This window comes from Tauraco erythrolophus, chromosome 17 (assembly GCF_009769465.1).
Source record: "Tauraco erythrolophus isolate bTauEry1 chromosome 17, bTauEry1.pri, whole genome shotgun sequence".
Classification (NCBI taxonomy): domain Eukaryota; kingdom Metazoa; phylum Chordata; class Aves; order Musophagiformes; family Musophagidae; genus Tauraco; species Tauraco erythrolophus.
The window spans coordinates 2372656-2394394 of NC_141481.1; the positions used below are offsets into that span (position 1 = coordinate 2372656).

The 21739-nt window shown below is 41.0% G+C and overlaps 1 protein-coding gene across 3 annotated transcripts in view; it reads right to left on the reverse strand.

The window, feature by feature from the left end:
- The window catches only part of USP7 (ubiquitin specific peptidase 7), a 74431-nt gene that overhangs the window by 41728 nt on the left and 10964 nt on the right, over positions 1 to 21739 (reverse strand). For 2 of the 3 annotated variants that reach the window (XM_086622591.1, XM_086622593.1), the window contains exon 2: positions 978 to 1082. In XM_086622591.1, coding sequence (XP_086478717.1) covers positions 978 to 1082 — 105 coding nt within the window. Of the gene's footprint in view, positions 1 to 543; positions 577 to 977; positions 1083 to 21739 lie in introns of all 3 variants that reach the window. The other variant, XM_086622592.1, reaches the window with a different exon arrangement.

Here is a 21739-nt window from a genome sequence, read left to right on the forward strand (position 1 = left end):
ACTATTTTGATCTGTAACCTCAAACTCTGACTTCTCTCAAAACAAAACAAAACCAAGAAGAATCACTCAACATTTTGCACAAATCTAAATAAATGTTTTAGTCCTGAATGTACTCTCACAAGACAGTATGAAATAAAGAACGAGAGGAGAACAAATCCTGCTCATATTTTGTCTCCCTTCTCCCAATTCAATTTTATTTAATTCTTCAAAACGAGAACTGTCCTCCCCACATACTCTCCTCAGAAATATCGTTGTACATCTTCCTCACTAAACATAACAACAGACTTAAGTGAATTACAAACTCATTACCTTTCTTTAAATAAGCCCAGACACATCTACTTAAAAATTATTTGATCTCCTGTAACAGAAAAAACTGTACACCCTTATTTTCATTTAATAGGCCAACAAAAAGATTTCAAAAACACACGTTCCCTTTTATTAACAGGACATCAATACATAGTTCTTCCTTTGCATTTGCAAGTAAAAGGGCATCAGAGTTGGGGGGAAAAAATGTTCTCAACAGAATAGTTACCACTGACTTACCATACAAAGACAAAAACTGATCAGAGCTGCCACCTGACAGAGTAGGACAGATAAGGATTCTAAATGTCCTGAAGGAATTGCATAACTGTTAAAATTACTATTCAGCAAAGCACCAGCTGCAGTACGTTTAAAGGGATGTATCACAAAATATAACAATGGACAGTATCACTTTCAGCAAATTTTAAATGAGTACCTAGAAAGAGTAAGAGGGAAAAAAAAAAAAAACACACAAGCCTTCAGATGCCTAATCCTATTGTATAGCTATGTTAAAAGGATACCTATACAGAAAACCAGCAGTCATAACTACAGAGGGTTTCATTTTTTTTAATGAGCTGCAGTTCAGAGGACACAGGTAAGACATGGACCATTTTGTCCTCAAAAATCATAAAAATAAAACAGCCAACAAACCATGTTTTTATAAATTATTTACTTACCATCTTCCATGTCTTCTTCAGTGTTGTTATGTCCATCAGCCATTGCTACATTTCCATTAATGACAGGATTTTGAGTAATTCTTGGAGGATCATCTGTATCTCCAGCTAACATAGAAAAAAATAGAAAACTTAATCAGCTATATTAACATTGCTGTTTCAGGTAGTGCTTATGAGACACAAATGGCACACTTCTGTGCAAAACAGTATTTGTTTAAATTATAGCACAACAATTGTACTGGTATGTGTCTAACTAAAATTCCTCAAATACTTAGGGATGAAGTAAAAAGTCCTCATTAACGCAAAATACAAACACAAAGAATATAAACTGATTCTTAAGTTTCCAAATGGCCTTACAGTCAGCATCTCATAATCAAGTCTCATTAAATAAAAACAAGCTTTTAAATTACTTTTTCTGGCATTCCACATTTTCATACAGATATAAGCCTCTAAGAGCAGACTTTCTAAAATAACAATTTACTTTAAGACTTCTTAAATGTTACTACTTTTAAAAAGAACACCTAAACATTTAGTCAAATGTAACAGTAAGATTTAATTCTTGCTTGAGAAAAATTCTGAAGGAAATCCTTTACCATCTCAGGAATATTTCAGAAGTAACATTTTCCAGTTTCTAGTGATCACTGCTATTAAGTTTTGCTACAGTAACTGTTTAAAACATATGTAAACACCACTAAAACAAGAGAGACAAAACAAGTCCATGAACTAAACTCCCATGATTTCAAAGATGCATTGCTTTGATTGAACAGACATCTTCCCGATTTATCCAACAGCTGAACGACACCTCCTTCTATTGCTTGCACATCAAAAGCTGATGGATCATTTCAGCATGATTACAGAGAAGTAGATATATTCTTGAATAAACTGTGTTTTTTTAACATCAAATTGTAAAACCTGTAACTCCTTGCAACCATCTCAGGGACAAGCACTAGTTAAAAGACACGTTTTAAAACGTCTGATAAGTTTCTCTTTGATGTACCGGTCCCGCTATCAACTTGTGTATTCTACTACAGCACCGAACCCCCAGAGCCACTGATTTCTGGCACCAAGAACGGTTCCATACTCAACAGCTACACACAAGTTACCGACCGCGTGGGCAGCCAGGGATGCGGGTACCCTGTCCGGCAGGAGGGACGCGGCTCCCGAGGGGAACAGCACGAGCGGAGCCACGACGCGCGGCGGCGGCGCCGTCAGCACCCTGGTCAGCGCCGCCCGGCCCCGCCCCGCCCCGCCGCGGGGGCCGCGCCCGGCGGGGGCCCGGCGGCCGTGGGGCGGGCAGGGGCGCCCGGCGGCCGTGGGGCGGGCAGGGGCGCCCGGCGGCCGTGGGGCGGGCAGGGGCGCCCGGCGGCCGTGGGGCGGGCAGGGGCGCCCGGCGGCCGTGGGGCGGGCAGGGGCGCCCGGCGGCCGGGGGGCGGGCAGGGGCGCCCGGCGGCCGGGGGGCGGGCAGGGGCGCCCGGCGGCCGGGGGGCGGGCAGGGGCGCCCGGCGGCCGGGGGGCGGGCAGGGGCGCCCGGCGGCCGGGGGGCGGGCAGGGGCGCCCGGCGGCCGGGGGGCGGGCAGGGGCGCCCGGCGGCCGGGGGGCGGGCAGGGGCGCCCGGCGGCCGGGGGGCGGGCAGGGGCGCCCGGCGGCCGTGGGGCGGGCAGGGGCGCCCGGCGGCCGGGGGGCGGGCAGGGGCGCCCGGCGGCCGGGGGGCGGGCAGGGGCGCCCGGCGGCCGCAGGAACGGAAGGGCGGCCTCCGCTCTGAAGGCAGCCGAATTTCGCCCGGACAAAAGGGACCAACACAAGCGACCAGGAGCAGAACGCGCCGCGGCAAAAGCAGGATCGGTCACCGGTTGCTCGACAGTCCTGCCCTTCTCTCAGCCGCGCTGAGGCGTGCGCAACGCGCCCTTGCAGCCTGCTTCCCATTCACAGCGCACGAGAAGAGACACTTTCACGACCGGCATTCCCATTCTCGTTATTTACTCTTTAGTAAATCCACGGAACCAATAACCTCTGCCCTGAGCATGAACGGAACCACCTGAGAGACTTCCTTCTGGGTCAGAGCTACAAAAGATCACCAACTCCGCGCTCAAACACGGCTTTTGACGCTTACTAGGCCGCAGCAAACCCTCCCTGGGGCATCGGTCAAACATGTATGCTGAAACACACGATACAGCGTGCACCCTTCTCATTTATCATTATTAGTACAAAAGCAAAATCAAGTACGATTTAAAGTTTGATTTTATTAGAAAATCAGCTCCTGAGCAATATGGCTGCAAAAGCCCCACTGGCAGCTGGCAGCACTGGTGATGCTGCAGCTCAGTAGAACAGCAAGTTAAAATAAACATTACTTACTTACAGCAAAATTAAGGGGGGGGACAAGTTTAAACTGCTGCAACTCATGAAAAGTGAAAGAGACAAAAAGAAGAGTAAAAAGGAAAGATCACAAACAGCATGGTGAGGGTCTAACAAGAAGCTGTCCTCTGGGTCACTCCTCTCCCATCCGGAACCATATAGCACACGTACAGCAATGCAACAACTGTTTGCACTAAATTAATACTAGGATTTTTTTTTATTTATTTTTTAAAAATTATCATCAAGCCAATTTAGCATCTAGAAACAAACCAAAGCAAACACGTGAGGAATAGTCAGTTCTTCACTAAAAGCTCATCCAAAACATTCTTTTAACTGAGTATTTAAACCATGTTTTATGGGGAAAGACCTGTCATTAACAAAGAAAATAAAGAGCTTTCTATGAGATACTGCTCTACACTCCTCACAAGTATGAATGGTTGGCAGAGAGGAGGGAGGAAACGCAGAAGAGATCATACCAAATGCAATCAACTTAAAAGACAAACAGAGGCATCTTCAGAGAGATATGATTTAGTGATAAGATAAATTGAATCATGATGTATGACACTGCTGCTTTTTCTGGCATATATTGACACACATTTTGTAACACAGCTTTCACATATGGAGCCCAGATAACACTAATGAGTGTTTGTGGCCTCTGTGAATCAAGGAACTTCTAAACTTCTAATGAAATCCAACTATCACAGTCAATGCTTTGCACAAACAAAACACAGTCCTTGTTCAACAGATTTACAAGCAGTATGACAACTCTTATTTTCAACTATAGCATTGAAAACCAGTAATTTATGTTTTCCTCTGTTGTCCTTACCTGGTCATAGGAAAGAATTGTCAAATCATACAAAGATTTAACTAAGAAACATGCTTTCCTTCGCCTCAAGCAGAACAACGCCAAAGACTTATTCGATTATACAATATAGGATTAAGAAAAAGAAGAAATACCTGTCCACATTGGCCAGGAAAACCTTCCTACCAAACGTACTACTGAATGCACTGCTGCCTTTAATGCCGCTTAAACCACAGTGTGTCAACATCACCCCAGTCAGGTCACCTGTCACTTCCTAGACCAGAATACCCCGTTCTCATCACATCCTTGGATTAAAGATGCAGTCTATTAATCAATCAAAAGTTAACATAAACCACACAAATGGAGAAAGTATTACAGTAAAGTATGAAGTGACTTTATGAATATGGAATGTTTTTAACTCTCGAAATACAGTACTGCAAAACATTAAATAAACACAGTTTTCAATACCAGAATTTTAGACACTGTCAGACTGTTTAGTGAAGAGTACCTCCCCAAAATGCAACACACCCAACTTTGTAGCTATTCTTTCATTGCAAAAAGGAATGCAAGGCAACATGAAAAACAGTGATGATCATTTCTTCCGCAACATTTAGCATTTAAGGTTATATACAGATTTCTATCTACCCATGTCACTGCACTACAAACAAACATTACAGCTTGAAGTGTTTAAAGGGGGTCTCTGCAGTTTGGAGGTTAAGACATCTTCCAAGAAGAGGCTTTTCAGGCATTAGTCAGTTTAAGCAAAACAAGAGCTTTCACTTATTTACTAGAAGATCAAGAATGCTGAAATGAAATCAAGTCTAAAAACTGATGTATGCAACTGGAAAGAAACTGGAACATGACAATATAGTTCGGGAAGGTAGCAAGAAGTGTCTATCACCTTATACAGACAAATTACTGGATCATACATAAATGACTCTGCATGTGCAAACTTCTCATCACTCATTAACTAAGTCTGTCACTGAAGTGTTGAGATGTGAGCCTAAAAGCAAAACAGTTACTGCAATTGATGCTGGAGGGGGTGCAGAGCCCCAAAGACAAAAAAAAAGACAAAATTCTCTGAAACTACAGTCTTGCCATGGGATGCCAAACCTTACAGAAAGCATTAAAAAAAAAAAAAAATCTCCTTGTGATGGACTATGACCTCAACATTTTCATACTCAAATACTCGCACTGTTAAGTAACCAGAACAAAAATAGCACTAATGATTAAAAAAAGACTGTATTCAAAAAAAGCTGTTCGGATGGATTCAGCTGGTTTAATAAGATGAACTCAATGTCACTGAGAGGGATATTGCTCTATTGTTCTACTGTTCACAATAATTCAAATCCACAGGGAAGGAATCTCGAAGTTTGTTTTATTTCTTTACTATTAATGAGAAAAAGCAGAAAAGATTTTGTCAAGATCAGGTGGCTTTTGGCACAACCTAAGTCCTGTTACAAGACAAGATACTGCAGAACTTCACCTGTCTCTGAGCTGTAGGGTATGTTGCTCAGCAGTAAACACGTGCTTGCAGTCACATGTGGACAAAAGCTACAGAACGACTCTACTATCGCAGCAATTAAATCATGGCAGAATACTTTAACAATGAGGACAGCGAGCTACTCATTTCACAGGTTTCAGTTATGACTCATATCACACTGAATATTCAAATTTTGAAAGATTATCTATAATGTTTGTCATTAGGTTTTGCAGCTGGCAGCCACAGAGGAGAAACTGAAGTAGCCTCCCTAGGAGGTTATGAAACATTTGTTTCCTTTTGAGGTTAAAGACACCACAATGAAGGAGTAACAGCGATACTAAAAACTTGCTTACAATTTACCGTGCACGACACTTCACGATGGAAATCACTAGTACCGAGTACTTTTACATGTCACTGCAGGCAGTTGGCATGGACCTCCACGCAGAACTTCCACCAGTATCCCAGGAACGAGGAGGGAGTCGCACTGACAGTAGGGTTAGCAGGCGGAAGAGAAGTCAGACAGTCAGCTACTGCTGGCAGCAGCAGACTTTGACACTCCAAACTTCATATCCAGGGTTCTGCCTTTAGTGGGAGGAAAACTGAAAACACAAGACTTTCGCCCTTGCTGCTGGACTAAACAGATATTCCAGAATGAAAGCTTTCATAAAAGTTTTCAGAAGGTCTTTTAATATTTTTTTTTAATATATATAGAACTGTATATACAAATATGACCAATTGGGGGCCGTGGTGGTGTGAATTCCAATGGACGAGCGAAGCTGCAGCTAACACTGCAAAAAGGGATTTCCTGAGCAAAAATATAAGGTGGCAGGAGATAAGAATAAAGTCAAGCAATGTAAATCTCACTGAAAAATGAGCCAAGTCACTCTTGTAGCAAATTACATCAACATCAAAGGATACCAATTGCATGCTGAACATGCAGTCCAGGTCCAGCTTTGCACCTCAGCATCAGAACTCACGGGACCCCTTGCAAGCAGAGGAACGTGTAAGGATCCCCTGGGCAGCCCCGCTGAGCCACTGGTCCTCAGCACTCACCGCGTAACTCCTCTTCAATTGTGGAACATACTATAATCACTTTTTTAAAGAGTTTTAAAAATAAATATTTTAAAATACATCAGTATTTTAAATACGTCAAATAAACCTCTAGAAGTTTACTTCTTCAGTGCATAATTCAGAATGCCAGTCTCACATGGATAATACCACACAAGTAAAACAAAACAATATTTAACAAAATCACCATTGCTAGAAATCGTCATGAAAAAATATCCAGTGATTTGAAGTGCAATATTAAAAATCACCTCTTTTACCACCAAATTGACCTTTACTATTGCAACTATTGAGCAGCATATCAAAACACATAATTGAGAAATTCCTAAAGCAAGCAGTAAACGCAGCGCTTCTGAAGCAGTTACTGAACTGTGGTGGTGCAAAGAGGACACTGACAAGACTTGCTCAGAAAACCTTAAAGCAAGAATATTACTTCTTGAAAGCAAACAGAAATTTAGAATAACGCGAAGATGAGGAATAAATATTTCTCTTTAACTGAGAAAAGTGGTGCAAACAGGTTACTTCACAACTCTCTGTAGCAAAGACCCCCAAACCATGCCTATAAGCAGTCTGCAGTAGTCTGTTGAACCAGTGGAACTGTTTTTTATGTGACTATACCAACCGCTCACAAGAAAAATCTGTGACTTGCTTCTCTAAATCGGAAAACCACTGCTACAAAATCCAGATTAATAGGCATTACTTCCAGGAGACAGGGTTTAAAAAAAAAAAAAAAAGGCACCATGAAACAACAACAACCAACCAAAAATATGACACACACCAAAATTAGCCAAATAAGTTCTCAGCGCTGTGATCTGAATTAAATTAATTTATAAGTTCAAAGCAAAAATCTCTCCTGACTTACTCTGGAAGAATTCAGCCTTTCAAAAGTAAGAAACTATTTGGCCTCTAATCCCTATCTGCAGTTAGAACACAAAAAACACTTACTGCACAAAGGGACTTGAAAGAAAAGGAATTAAATGAAAAGTGTTCTACACAGGTTCATTTTTTTTAAGATAGTCCTACATTGCTGTAACGGAAATCTGAAGAGCTCTCAACCAATTTCTGTAGTGTGGCTGCCTTTCAAAAGGCATCCAAAAATAAAGCAATCCACCTAAAACATTTTTAAAGGATGAAACAGTAACAGAGACAGAGATTAATTTGGCCAGTAGAACGGGAAGAGGGGAAAGGGAAGTACATAAATCCTCAAGGTCCTACAAACTGATGTCAAGGTGTAGATAACTGCTGCCACAGATCTTCCCATGCCTTGTAAAAATCATGTAATTTGCCTTTACAGCTAAAAGTTAATTTTCACATTAGTAAAATGGTGGATAATTTGCTTTTGGTTCATTTATTATTTTTCTTCCTTCATGGTTCATTACTTTTTCATTACTTGATCTGGTGTCAAAAGGCAGATCTAGCGATGCAAACCTCTGAACAAGAAAGCTATGGAGGAAAATGACTAAGTCTTAAGGGTAAAAGGCTTCTAGAGAAGTACCCGGAGGCAAGAGGCAAACTTACAGATTAAGGAAGAAAGGTGTTGAGAGCATAGGAAGAGAGATGACTTGTAGCTAAAGAGACAAGGTTTAAAGGTCTTCAATGTTTTCAAAATTTGCCTTAGCAAATTTAGAAAGAAAGAAAGAAAGTAGAAAGGACATTTGTTTACTAAAGAGCAAGTAGCCAATGTTAGATATAAAAAAAACACCAACAAAACAAAACAGAAACAGTATTATATGGAAGTCTCATGCCCTCTAATTGTCATCTGAAACAAATAATTATTGCATTATTGACTATGAATTGCAAATCCCCCACAGAAGATGATGCTACACAAGACAGTAAATGAAGAAGAAAACATTACTGGGATGGGACAGCTTCCTGGAAGCAGACTCATCTCAGCCATGCCTACAAAATATTTAGCAATGACTAGACAGACAGTAACGCTGCAGCCACCACTTATTACACTGATCAATCATTATATTGCTGTTGCCTCGTATTCCTATCATTACGTCTGTCTGTCCAACGAGAACATTTTGACAAAACACAGGATGGCAAGACTGGTTTTAAATTGCACCAATGTACCTAATGAATAAAAAAAAAAGACATCATATTAATAGGTTACATGACTATTCTATTCTTGGAGTAATGACTTCTTTGTTTTATCTAAGAAGCTCCTAAACACTAAACATGCATGAAAGACACCAGTCTGTAAGGTAAATAGCATCTGAAACTTGATCCTGCTGAGAAAGTTATCTTTATTTGAAAATAAAAGGGAGGTAAATGTAACTTTGTGGACAGAAAAACAGCTGAGAACAAATAGCCTGCACAGAACCTGCTCTTTAAAGTAGGCAATTTGCTGCAGCGACTCATTTATCTGCTTACCTTTGAAGAGAGAAGCAGCCTGATGGCACTTTACAAAACAAAATTTTAAGTCTTAAAAATGTGATTAACTTCTTATAGACACGTATAAAGCATTTAGGGTATTACCGATGCAATTACTCAGTGGACCAAAAGCTGCCATTTAAGAAGTCACCCCGAAAAATTTACTAAAACAAACAGTGACTAAATTACTGCCTGCTTTCAGCAGTTTAACTCATTGCTTTATGAATAATTCAGCGTTAAATGAAAGACTGCATGAACCAGAGTTCAGTTTGGACACTAACAACACACCTGTAATTATCCAACACATTTACATTTCATACTCGTGCTGTAGAAGTTTGTATAGACAGCCTTCTCATTTTAAGGAATTTTTCATCCACTTTTTAACCTCCAGCTGTTCAATAACTTGGGGTAGACAGCAGCACCAGCATGAGCTTTCCTTCAGTACAATGATGCTATTTATCCAAAAGATACCAACCTGCCCGTCTCACTAGCCTGGCTTTACCCATTCTACAGTGCCACAACCCCTTGGCAGTCACCATGACAAGAGAAGGACTCCTGAAAAATCTCCTGTAGTTCCTTTGCTTAGTCTGATGAGCTTTGTTAGCTTAGGTTACGCTTCTAGAAAACTATCAGATCAGGAAGAAAGGAAGGAAGACTGCTTCTGGCTCCCACATAATACTCAAAAACCAGTAACTGGAACAGTTGACAAGACAAATTATTTTCTTCCACAATACGGAAAGGCTGAAACATCAGGAGTGTCATGACCTATTATGGCAACAGCTACTGGACTTGCACTACCTTCTCTCTGCTGTATCTGGAGCAGCAAGGCTATAGAAGCAACTACCCTGACTCGTCAGGTCTTGTCTCTGCACATTCCAGAGATGGTAGTATGATTACATCTTTGCCCAAGACAAGGCACTCGGTCCCAACCTACTGAACACACCCTAAACAATGTGTTTTTTCAGTATCACACCCCTCTTATGTTTTACTGCTTTACTAAGCAATGGACTTATCTCTTGCAACAACAAACACTAAGCTGTTTGGCAAGCATCACTAGAAAGGCTGAAAAACTACTCAAAGAAAAATGAACTTCCGACACAAAGGAAAGGATACACTCCCGATGGAGCCAGGGCAGCCCCAGCATCACAGAGCAGTGATGTTTATACACGACACTGTTACTCTGCATGCAATAGCGCTGTGACCATATTCTTGGTGTTTTAAAAAAGACAATTAAATAGCAATTAAAATGAGTTTATTTGGATAATAATACGAGCACGTTATGGGATGGGTGACTCTGCTCTCATTAGCACCTCCCTCTTTTCTTGTGAAAGTGCAGAAAAGCATACACCTTCACCACCTGGACCAGCATAACTTCTAGTAGTCAGCTACACACATTTTCAGAACTCACTTCTGTACCATTTTGGATGAGTATAGTCCACAGTTTCAGAAAGTTTTGGGGTGTATCTATTAAAGTAAATACTATGACTGAATGCTTGCTAAATACTTAAGCAGTGAAAAGGTTTTGCACGTTTAACAGTCATATAAAATGTTGTGTTACTCTTTCTGAAAAATGGGTTAGTGTGATTACATACACCACTCGCCCAAACTAACTCTGATGGTAGACCGATTCTGTGTAGTTACTTTGTCACAAAGTCAAAATATTATTTGCCATGATTTCATATTCTGAAATTCTGTTTGAGAACGGATTCATACTTACAGCAAATGCTAACTGCACTGCTCACTCCTGAACTCAGTCTTGAAGTATACTGAGCTTTGCTCACACTAGCAGTAACAAGGAAAGGTAGCATGAATATATCAAATCATCTTTTTTCCTAATACTGACATGATTTTTGAACTGCTGAAACACTGTTGATCTGTCCATGTTAGAGTTTAAATGCAAAAACAATTTCCTAGCAAAGAACAATGGATAATAACACCAATTTTGCACTGCAATTAATTTTACAGCCACTAGGAGAAACAAAAATTAACTTTTAGCTTCATACCTTAATTTACCTTTAAACAGGACAGATCAGTCTGAGCAACATAAACTGTGCAACATGCACATCAGAGACCTCATACCTAGGGCCTAACACCTTCAGTATTTCTTCCTGTCATTTTCAGTAATACTTTTAAAAGTCTTCCTTTATCATTAGATTTGCTAGCATTGATCTTGTTTTACCTCTTCTTCCTTATGCTTTCTGCTGTGTGGAGAAATGGATAGATATATAAAGCAGGTTCACAGGAATCTGACTTGGTGGTTACAGGTAGCTAGTCATTCTGAGACTAAGCTTTTGTGAGAAGAGGGAAAGGCAAACAAATCAGATTCAGGAGAATAACTGTAAAAACTGTTATACAACTGTGAAGAAGAAAGCAAGCAGTTAACAATATTTCCTTCTCATTTGACACCACAAACAAGCTTAAATCCAGGCTTCTTTGCGGAATATTAAAGGAGTCCAAATCAAATATGCTCACAAGAAATTACTCCTTTTAGGCTAACTATGCAACTACTAAACCTGTTTTTAAAGGTGGCTATTACAGCAAAGCAGCATGAAAACACAAATCATCTACAAACTTGATTTGGTAGTTCTATGGTGAATCTAGAAAAATGCAAAAATGTCCCTGGGTACACAGACAGTGGTGATCTATGCCATGCCACGTGATGCACACACTGTTCAGTTGGGATGCACAACTGGAAGATCTTGGGACTTCCTAAACACAGTATCTGTTGTTGAAGTGGTGCTTCTATAAAAAAGAATTACTATGGGCTCTAATTAGCACAGTGTGCTGAGTACTACAATAATCTGAACTATAACATGGAAGCAGAAAGATACTGCTTATAAGAGAGAACTGTCAATTAAGCCTGCCGAAGGTGCTGGTTTGCCTTCTTCAAAATAACCCATTAACAGGTTTAGAATGAGGACAGAGAAAACAGACCAGATATATTCACTTCAGAGAAAGGTGACTAAAGGGAGATATGCCAGATGAATATCCTGAATAGCATGGGGGGGGAGGGGGAAATTAATAAAAAAAAACCTCAGAGAACAACTATTTTCTACTACTTACAATACAAAAGGCTTTACATGAAATCACCAGAATGCAAGTTTAAAGGAAACAGATAAAATCCTTTTTCATGCTGCACACGAAACTTCCAAAAGGTATGAAACATCTTGTCAGAAGAGGCTGTGGAGGCCAAGACACCCTGTAGGCCACTCTGGCTCGAAGGCAGTGGCACTGGCACACAGCAGGTGCACAAGGCACAGCACGCAGGTTCGACACCAACCACCGAAGGAAGCCACAGCAGGCTGAAGGGAAGAGGGACACTGCTGTAGGGCACCCTCCCAGGCCCCTATCTCATGCTTCTGGGATGTCCTGATCTGTGGATGGTGTCTCTCCATTTCAAAATGCCCTGCAAGTATGTGCTCTCACTTTTCAAACCTCTAGACATTACCAGTGTTTACAATGTTGTGCCAAGCAGTGCCACGGTTGAACTATGTTACACAAAATAACTTTTTGTTTTCAACCTGCCCTATGATGTTTCATTCGATGTTCTCAGGGTCTCACAGTGCTTCTGTTGCACCTTCTCCTGCCACTTGTGGTTTCCAGACTTTTAGTACATCCTTCTTTAGTTATTCATAACACTAGGGCCAGATGGACACTTCCCAGTCTACTTAGTCATTCCTGCAACAGCGGCCATTTGATACCTTTCATGATCTTTATTTTCAGCTTTGTAGCTTCTTTACTTCTCCTAAACCTTTTTAAGATGGAGGAGGAAAGCAAGGCTGTTAACCAGGCTGCGCTCAGCGTTCAAGATGCAGAAGCACAGTGAACTTACAAAAAGCATGTATTATTTCTTGTTTGATTCCGAAGGCAAAGCAATGAACGGAAGAAGATTTCCTCAGGAGTGGTGCAAAGGCACAGAGGCAGCTTGGCCAGGCTCGGACACCCCTGGAGGAGCGCAGCAGGGAAGGGAACTCACCATACCTTTAACATCAGCATCTGCTACTGACACACCTCAAGATGTAAGACACCAGGTTAAACAATTATGCAAATATACAGAGTTTCCATAAGCAGCTTTTGAACATGAACACTGAAAAACTCGCTACCAGCTTAAAGTTTAAAAAAAAAATAAAATCCAAGATTCCCGACTCAGAACACAGTTTTGCACTGCCTATAAACTTTACTGTAGGGAAAAAAACGCCCATGGCAGAAGCGTTTAGCACTTGGCATTCAAAAGAAGAGCGCACCCAAGCCGTGCGGGCAGGGAGCAGGATCAGCCCCAGGCTCCCCACCCAGGACGGCTTCGCCTCCCAGCCCAGCGCCAGCACTCCGGCCGGTCTCCTCTCGTCCGAGCGTGCCGCAGGAAGAGCGGCATCGCCGCAGTTCCGCGGCCGCAGCAGCCCAGCGCGGAGCGGAACCAATTAGCGTGGGCTGCCTGGCACTGATAAACCCCAACCTCACGTCAGGGTTGCTTTCACAAGTCTAGATTAACCGTGGGGGAAACAACAACAATTATATCACCCAAGGTTTGTGGGTTGGGTTTTTTTTGTGAGTCCTTTCTGTGAACTGATACACATGCACATGTGCACGTCCTGGTAAAAGGAACATTTACTGTTTCCTCCCAGAGATACAAAGGGCACTGCTGGCAAAATCATTATTCTCTATTGAAATTCAGTTTTTGCTATGTTTCAATCATAAGGGTAAACTATGATTTTAAGAGATTCCTACTACCAAATAAAAAATTTCAAAAAATCTACACTTCAGGTTAATTTTACCATTTGTTTTCACAGTAATTAACAAGAAGTAATTACGCTCTCATCTAAAATTAACAACTGCAGAACGAGCAAAACAAAAAACATTCCTTTTTCAAATGAGATGCTTTACAATGAGCTGGACAAGAAACTGCTTCTTTGTTCTCTAAGACACAGATTTCAGGGTTTTGTATTCTCCACCAGTTTCCCTAATTCCTGAAAGACATGATTCCCAGAAGTTTTTGAGGTTGTTCCTTAATAAGCTAAATTTTCCAACCTCCTCTGTTAGCATTGTTCCATGTCCTACAAAAACTTCACAGAGCCAAAGAAGACAAGCAGAGGATGGCTGCAGGTGGGAGGAGAGCCCAGCTGGGACAGTGGCCTTGGCCATGTCCCTGGCTTTGAGGGGCAATGGCTGAGGGCTGGTGCCCCAGGGAGCGGGGCCTGCAGGGTGCTTTAACCCATCCCGCTCCCGTCTGGAATGGAAATCCCCTTCCCCACATCAGAACTGTCCCCATTTTGACCAGAGTCTCCACAAAGATTTGGGGGTCTGGACACTCCCAAGAAACCACAGCCATCAAGTTTCTGGCCAGCCTTAATTTACTGACTCATTTGCCAGGTGGCTACTCTGCCTTCTCCTACTTCGTGGCACGAACACTGGCAATCACTGAAGTAATCTGAACAGCCTTAACAGGGGACTGAACCAAGAGTCTTCCTCAGTCTTTACAACAGAACCATTAGGTTCCACAGCAGTTTAGCCTTTCTTCAACATTCACTTTTAAATAAGATTTAACCTTTACTTTCCCCTTCCATTCTGACAGCAACCTTTCTACTCCAAGTGTTAATGCAGGAAAATAATTATTTAGGCTCTGAGAAAGAGCTGATTCTTGTAAAATGTTCTGAAAATCAGCTTCTCTTCACTGCTTTGAAGATGTAAGTTACTGTACTGAAAACATCCAAATGTTAGCAGATGTCAAAATTAGCACTAAACTGTGTTAATTATTTAATACAGTCTACATGAAGAACTTTCTTCAAGCAAATAACACAGCTGAAAACGGCATTTTATATAGAAAACATATAAACATATAAAAAAAACCCAAAACATATAAACACTCAGGCATTAGTTTCTATTATTTACCAAGCAATTCTTAAAAGAACACAGAACTGGACTTTTATAATCCTCAGTTAAGCACTCCAATGACAATTTTATCACTTTTTGGTCAGCAACTTTAAGTCACTTTTTTTTTAATGAAATCAAAAGACAACTTTTAAGAAGTGACAAAAAAAGCTTTTCCTGTTTAACTATTCAGTGTTAAATTGCCAACCAGTTGTTCTGGTGCCAAAAAGAATGCCATGGGACCATGTAGCTGAGCCTGCACATTAGTTAAGCAAACACAATCAGAAATGAAGTTATACTTTGTATTCTAGAAAAAAACAATATATATACAAAAAAGGCACAACCATATACACATTTTACAACTAGCTTTCTTTTTCAAATCCTAATACAAATGCAATGAAATCAATGAGGCAAAGAAACTCCTGTGTACTCCTCCACATCCACATCAGCTGAACTCAGATCTCCAAAATCAAGGTACTTGGAATACAAATAAGAATAAAAAAACAGCTACTGATGAACATTGTAACACCTGTAAAGCTGCAACCATTTTTAAAACTATTCTTTATCACAGACAGAGCTTCTTGAACCACATACATCGTACAGTACCATTTGCAGCTGCAAACTTCAAAACTAAGTGGTTTATGTAAATCATGCAAACAACTATTTTAGAAACAGAAATTTGAGAGACACATTCAAGAAATGAGACCTTGCACCCATGTAACTTGTATTCCGTCTTGCAGGGTAACCAAGTGAATGATGGGTGGAGGGATGGTGCTTCGGATGGAGTTTATTTATAGCTGGGACTCTTGCATATTTCAGCGCTCTCATTAATGCCCTCATGTGTCACCACCCAAAATAACCACCCAAATTAGTTTTTCCCTGAAAAGGGAAACAAAACAAGCTGGTCAAAATTCTTGTTCTTTGGAAAGCCAGTTACCTCACATGTGGCAGCAGTTATAATAAGCACATTTTTGAGCAAAAATACATTCTGAAGTGGAAGTTGTACTTCACTGCTCACGTTTGTTGTGTATTTACTTTCTTATTTGTTACATACTACATTTTAATTTTTGTTTCATGAGCCAAATCCTCAGACAGTATTTCAATAGCTTTCTGGTCAACTATTCTTAGAGCATAAAGGCAACAAAACAGACTAGAAAACGTGTTTTAGAACAGCTGACTACTGCATGTCATCCAGTGAATCACGTCTTTCTTATGCTCTGCAAAACACCCTAATTCCACAAATACACTCCCAATTGCAATACTCTATTCTTTCTGGCAAATCTTCCCAACTACTTCTATTTTTGCTTCACTGCTAGCACCACTCATCTGAAGCAAATTTTGAGAACTTCCAAAATTAATTACTGCCTTCCTCCTTTGCCTCTGGCTAGAAGCTGGTATAAACATCACCAGCGAATTAAGCTGTATCTCAAACTCCTTATTCTATTCAAGACAAATGATTCTTCCTTTGTCACAGGAAGACCCTAAGTCCCTTAAGTTTTCTCCCCATCCTTTATTTTTCTCTCAAATAATGTAGCATTTGTGGCCTGTGTGATCACCAGACACTACAAACTCACAGCTAGAACAGAAACCCTTACTGCTCACGCTTCTTTTGCTCTAGAGCTAGTCCATTTACATTTCCTGCTACAACTTTTTTCCGACAAATGCTGTCAGTGTTTTGAGTATACCTCTGCAGCACACAAAAGCAGATTTTTTTGTCAGTCCTCCCCACTACTGGATCCTCATCTCATTTCCTCTCTTTCTTCTGAACTACTTTTCCATGACTTTAAAACTGCTAGCAGTTTTCCTTGGAGGCAGGTGAGCACAGGACAATGCACAGCAGCAGATCACGAGGGAGCAGAAAGAAAGAAAACCAAACATAGAGGTACACTACAAACTGTCTAGTATTAATTCCTGGCACTTCCTCAGCTCTAGACCTTTCTCACAAAAAAAACCCAAACATATCAATTAGAAATCTGTAAGGATGTTTCTTCTTTCAGAAGCACGGTGGACACAATTTAAGGGATTTTGCTTAAGAAAATAAAGTATATACAAAGAAAGCACCTGCAACTAGTGTGCATTATTTGAAGGTTTGTCATCTAAAAGTCACTGATTTTTTTAATGCCTCAAACTGACGAAATTGAAGCAGAGAGCTCCAATTTAGATGTCATTGCAGTCAAGTCTGTCCCAAACACGAAAGGAGCTCCAGATATTATCGGTCAAAGCCAGAACAAGACCAGTATTTAAGAATTACTAGAGACTGTAATAATTTATTTGTAACTGTTACCCACGCAGGAATATCCTTCCCTTTCTGAAAGGGAAAACTGTCTTCCAGAAAAAAAAGGAAGGGACACGCCACGCCATGCCATGCCTTTGCAATGAAGAGTAAGAAGAGATATCTAAGACAACAAAAACAAAGACAAAATAGACTGGAACTGAAAAGAGATGGCTATTTTGCTAAAGGTTATCAGGGAGGAGAAGGTGCGCTCTGGGACACAGCACTCAGACCAGTAAAGAACCAAACCAACCCTTTGATACAATATTTGGTTATTCCACCTACAAACAAGTAAGTGGCAATGCCTTGTGTTTATCAGAGTGGTAACACAACACTGGCATACTTTTAACAGCTAAGGTGCACAAAAGGAAATTTATCTGTGCACATGTAACAGGAGAGTCTTTACCTGTCTAAGCTTGTTCACGAACCCCATCAGACACAATACACAGTCTGGATTTTTACCTAGCAGATACACTTGCCCCCCAGCACCCATTACATCCCTTGACCGTAAAAATGTTGCAATAAAGAAATAAACATACACGTTTTGATTTGCTCTAATTCATATGGCCAAGTTAGGTGCTTTAGTGTCCCTGGGGATGTTTACTATTGATGCATTTTCAGCACACTTTTTAAGATCAAAGAAACCCCACACCACCAAAAAGAGACAGACACAGACAAGGGATAGGGTGAGTAGATGTCTGTCTCACCGTGACTTGGACAGTCCGGGCAAACAAAAGACTCCACTAAACATCCAGAGATAATCTGTGGGATGCTAGAGATCTCTGGGATTTTATTAGAGAACTATCAAGCTGTAGGTTCTCCCCACACCTCCCTTCTCAAGGCAAGGCTCTGGGACTTGACCCACATGCGGCTGTATGGCAGGAGAGAGGCAGCCTGTGGCAAGGACCAGCCTGGGCGCACAGGAGACATACCACACCGACTACTGTTGGGCTGCACAAGCCCAAGACAAAAAAAGCGTTCCTTCATTGTACAAACCACTGCAAATGCCACCCTATCTTCTTTGAAAATTAAAATATTTGCTTCAAAGTGTCGACACAGGATAAATGACCCCAGAACAAAGAGAAACACCTTTCACTACATCTTACAGGCACCTGGTTTTAGTTTTTACTACTGCTTCTGCCATCATACCTGCCTAAGAGATGCAGAGCTTACAGTCAAATTTGTTTTTAAAGTTGGGGGGGAAAGTACTTTCTTTTCGTTATTTTCTGCAAACTCAATTAGCAACCAACTCCGTGAATTTCACAAGCAAACAGAAAGGCCATAAATGTAAGAATTTCAATGCCAACAGTGCTTGTTCCCGAGCACTTCATACAATCCAGCATTCTTGAAGTTGGAGCACACTTCAAATCCCTGCAACCTTCCTTCTCAGGCACAGCAATTCCGAACTCACCCCGCTGAGCTGTACAGGGAACACCCACTTGAATGCCGAGTTCCAGCTATGGGGGAACAGACAAAGTTATCCCAGATCCATGGCTAAACACCCCCATTCATTTGCATACATGCAAACTAAAACTCAAGACACTGGTGTCCAAAGCACTCTGGCAAAATTATGGGATCCCACTACGGCTGAAGGCAACCTGCATTAAGTGACAAACTCCTGCCACACGACAGCACTGCCTGTGCTGCATTCATTGCAGTTACAACTGCTGTTCTAGGGACAGTTTTATCATTTATTTCCTATTTATTTTTTAAATGTACACATATGAAATATTTTTGACAGGAATGCAGTTTTTGAACATGAAAAAAGATTGCTGGGCATGCAAAGTTTTCATTTGATTTCTGTTATCAATTTCAACAAATATCTAATATGCAAAAGAAGGGATCAAGCGATATACCTTTTCTACTTTTTGTTCTACAAGCGAGGTGTAAAACAACAGTATTTTTTTATAGTATTATTTTACTGTTACTACTATTGTAATAGTTGTTTCACACGAATACTTTATCTGGGATCAAATAAATGACCCTTACGCTCCAATTCATATACTAGTGTACTTGGTTTGGCCAGATCTCGGACTGAGATCTCTCTAGCAGCAACCCAAGTGCCAGCAATACGGTTTCTCAACACCCAACAATCAGAATCTCTGCTTATGCAGGTACATAACCCTCATGAAACTTTATCTTCAGGTGGAAACAGGGTAGGAAACAGTAGACAAAAATCATGAGCTCTAGGTCATTAAGGATTTTCAAGACTAGATTACATTTTTGAGTTTTGTTTAGAAATACAAAGAGGATCAGTGGAAACCATGGCATGTACATGATACACACAGAAGAGCTGTTATTGCCAGCGGTGCGTACCACTGTCTGCACTGGTGTTGCTTCAACTTTCTGCAACAGTATCATGCATTTCAGTACAACTCCAGCAACTTAACTCTAATCCTTATATTTGATCACCGTTGCTTGAAAAACACATCTGAAAGAACCGGTAGAGCTCTGGGGAAAGGAGAAGGTCCTTCTCACCACTACAAGTGGCACAGCTACTGCAATATCTCACAACAAGTGAGTAAACAATCTGGGTAGGCCATAAACCAAATTATTCAAGAATGTCCAGGTGCTGAATTATCATTAAGATATCATCTTAAAAAAGCTTTTGCTGATGATGAATAGAACAGGGACAGTCCAAAATTCCCTGTAGATCCAGGAGACGGCTGCATATATTCAACCACAATATATGACTTACAGTTACACATCTCAGTGAGTGAATTTACATGGGACAGAAATACGGTAGGGTGAGGAAAGTGTTCCAGCTCCCTCAAAATTCATGCTCACCTCAACATAATCAAGTATACAGGTGTCCTTTGAACATAAGATGAACTTCTGAAGTTAACATATACCACTAGGAATTCTGTGTTATCCGAGTGCTGGCACCACTCCTTGCCTGGCAGGCAGTTAACATACCATCTCCTCAGTGGTGGCAGGGGAAAAGGAGCAGATACTCCTCCAGCCTCTCCTCTGCTCAGATCCAAACTGCATCTAGACAAGGCTGCAGCCAAGAACAAGGCACTCTCTTCAGCTGCCCACTTCCCCAGGTGCTCTTCTGAACGGGACCATTAGGTAAGGCAAAATTACTCTTTTGGAAGTAGTGACCTATTTTCAAAGCTTGTTCTGCCAAGGCACCCCTTCCTCTACCTTTGGTGCACCTTCACCTAGGAAACATAGGGGCATAAAGCTGGCTTCTGCCACTCCACAATAAGTCACCCAGCTGGAAATTGCTCCCAAGGAAAGAGTGCTGCCAGTAACAGGATGGTGGCCAGGTGAACTAGCCTGGCACACCACGTGGCTACTGGGGTGTGATGCATCCCCACCAGAGAAGCAAGTCATCAAATTAACAAGCCCTCTCCAAATTTCTGAGTGTGACATAGAAATCAAAAGTGCAACACTACACCAGGAATGGGTTTGTAACACCAAGAGGTCAACTAGCTTTTCATAGTACGCAACTGTTCATATTTAGGGTAGAAATAACCCATAAATTACTCAACAATTCCACTTACTTAAAATGTCTTACTTCTGAACACGCAAACATCTATTTACAAAGTTGTATCCTGCCAAAATTTCAAATACTTTTACTGTACACCTACCCTTTGATTTAATAAAGCATGCATCTGAGGTGGTTAATATACATTTCAAGGTATATTAAAAATGAGAGATCAAAAATTAACGTTAGCCCAGTTAATCTCTGCCAATATTTTGCTCCAGCTACAGCAGACCCTGTCTAGCCAGCTGGCACTGAGCCACTTTTATATTCTTAAGTCTAACCTGTGAACATGATGTGAATAGCAATAGGTATATTTCAAGTTGAACTTAAAATGACCAAAATTTCACGCGTCGTCTTCTGCAAACTTTCCAGATAAGGAAACAGGTTAACTCTGCAATTTCTTGTAACAGACCTGTTAAAAACTTGTATGATCCAACCACATTCCAGAAACTAGTGGCTCCTGTTTAAATTAGGATCATTACACTGGCCAGAGAGCTTGGCTGATAGAACAGCTGCAGTGAGAACCAATTCCGGGTCTGAAGGAGACCTGGAAAGTTTTATCACTGTGTTGAAAATATCAGAAGAAAAGCTAGTTTGGACAGGAGGTTAAAACCTCCACAAATACACTTACATTATGATTTGAGGTAACCGTTTGAGATTTTAATAGGTACTTAAATCAGAAAATAGTAACCCACTTAGTGTGAGTGAGAAAGCTGAAGATCCTTCAGATGTATCTTCAAGTTAGAAAATGCAAGAGACTATTTTTAGCTACAAGGAATACCACCGTGCCAAAAAAAAAAAAAAAAGTAACAGAAGTGAAGGCATTCAGAAGCAGTCCTGCAATAGGAACAATTTCATCCCAAGAAGTGGTTTGCATCTGAACAATATTCAATTTTTATAATGGTAAAACCATGCATCTGCACTAAGAGCTCTGTAAACTTGGATTTGATACTCGCCCTTGGAACTCTGCTACAGCCCTGTCTCCTAAAGCACTTCCTGGGGGGAACAGGCCCAGGTGTCAAATAAAGGATCCTGGGAAAGTTTTTTAAAAAAGTTA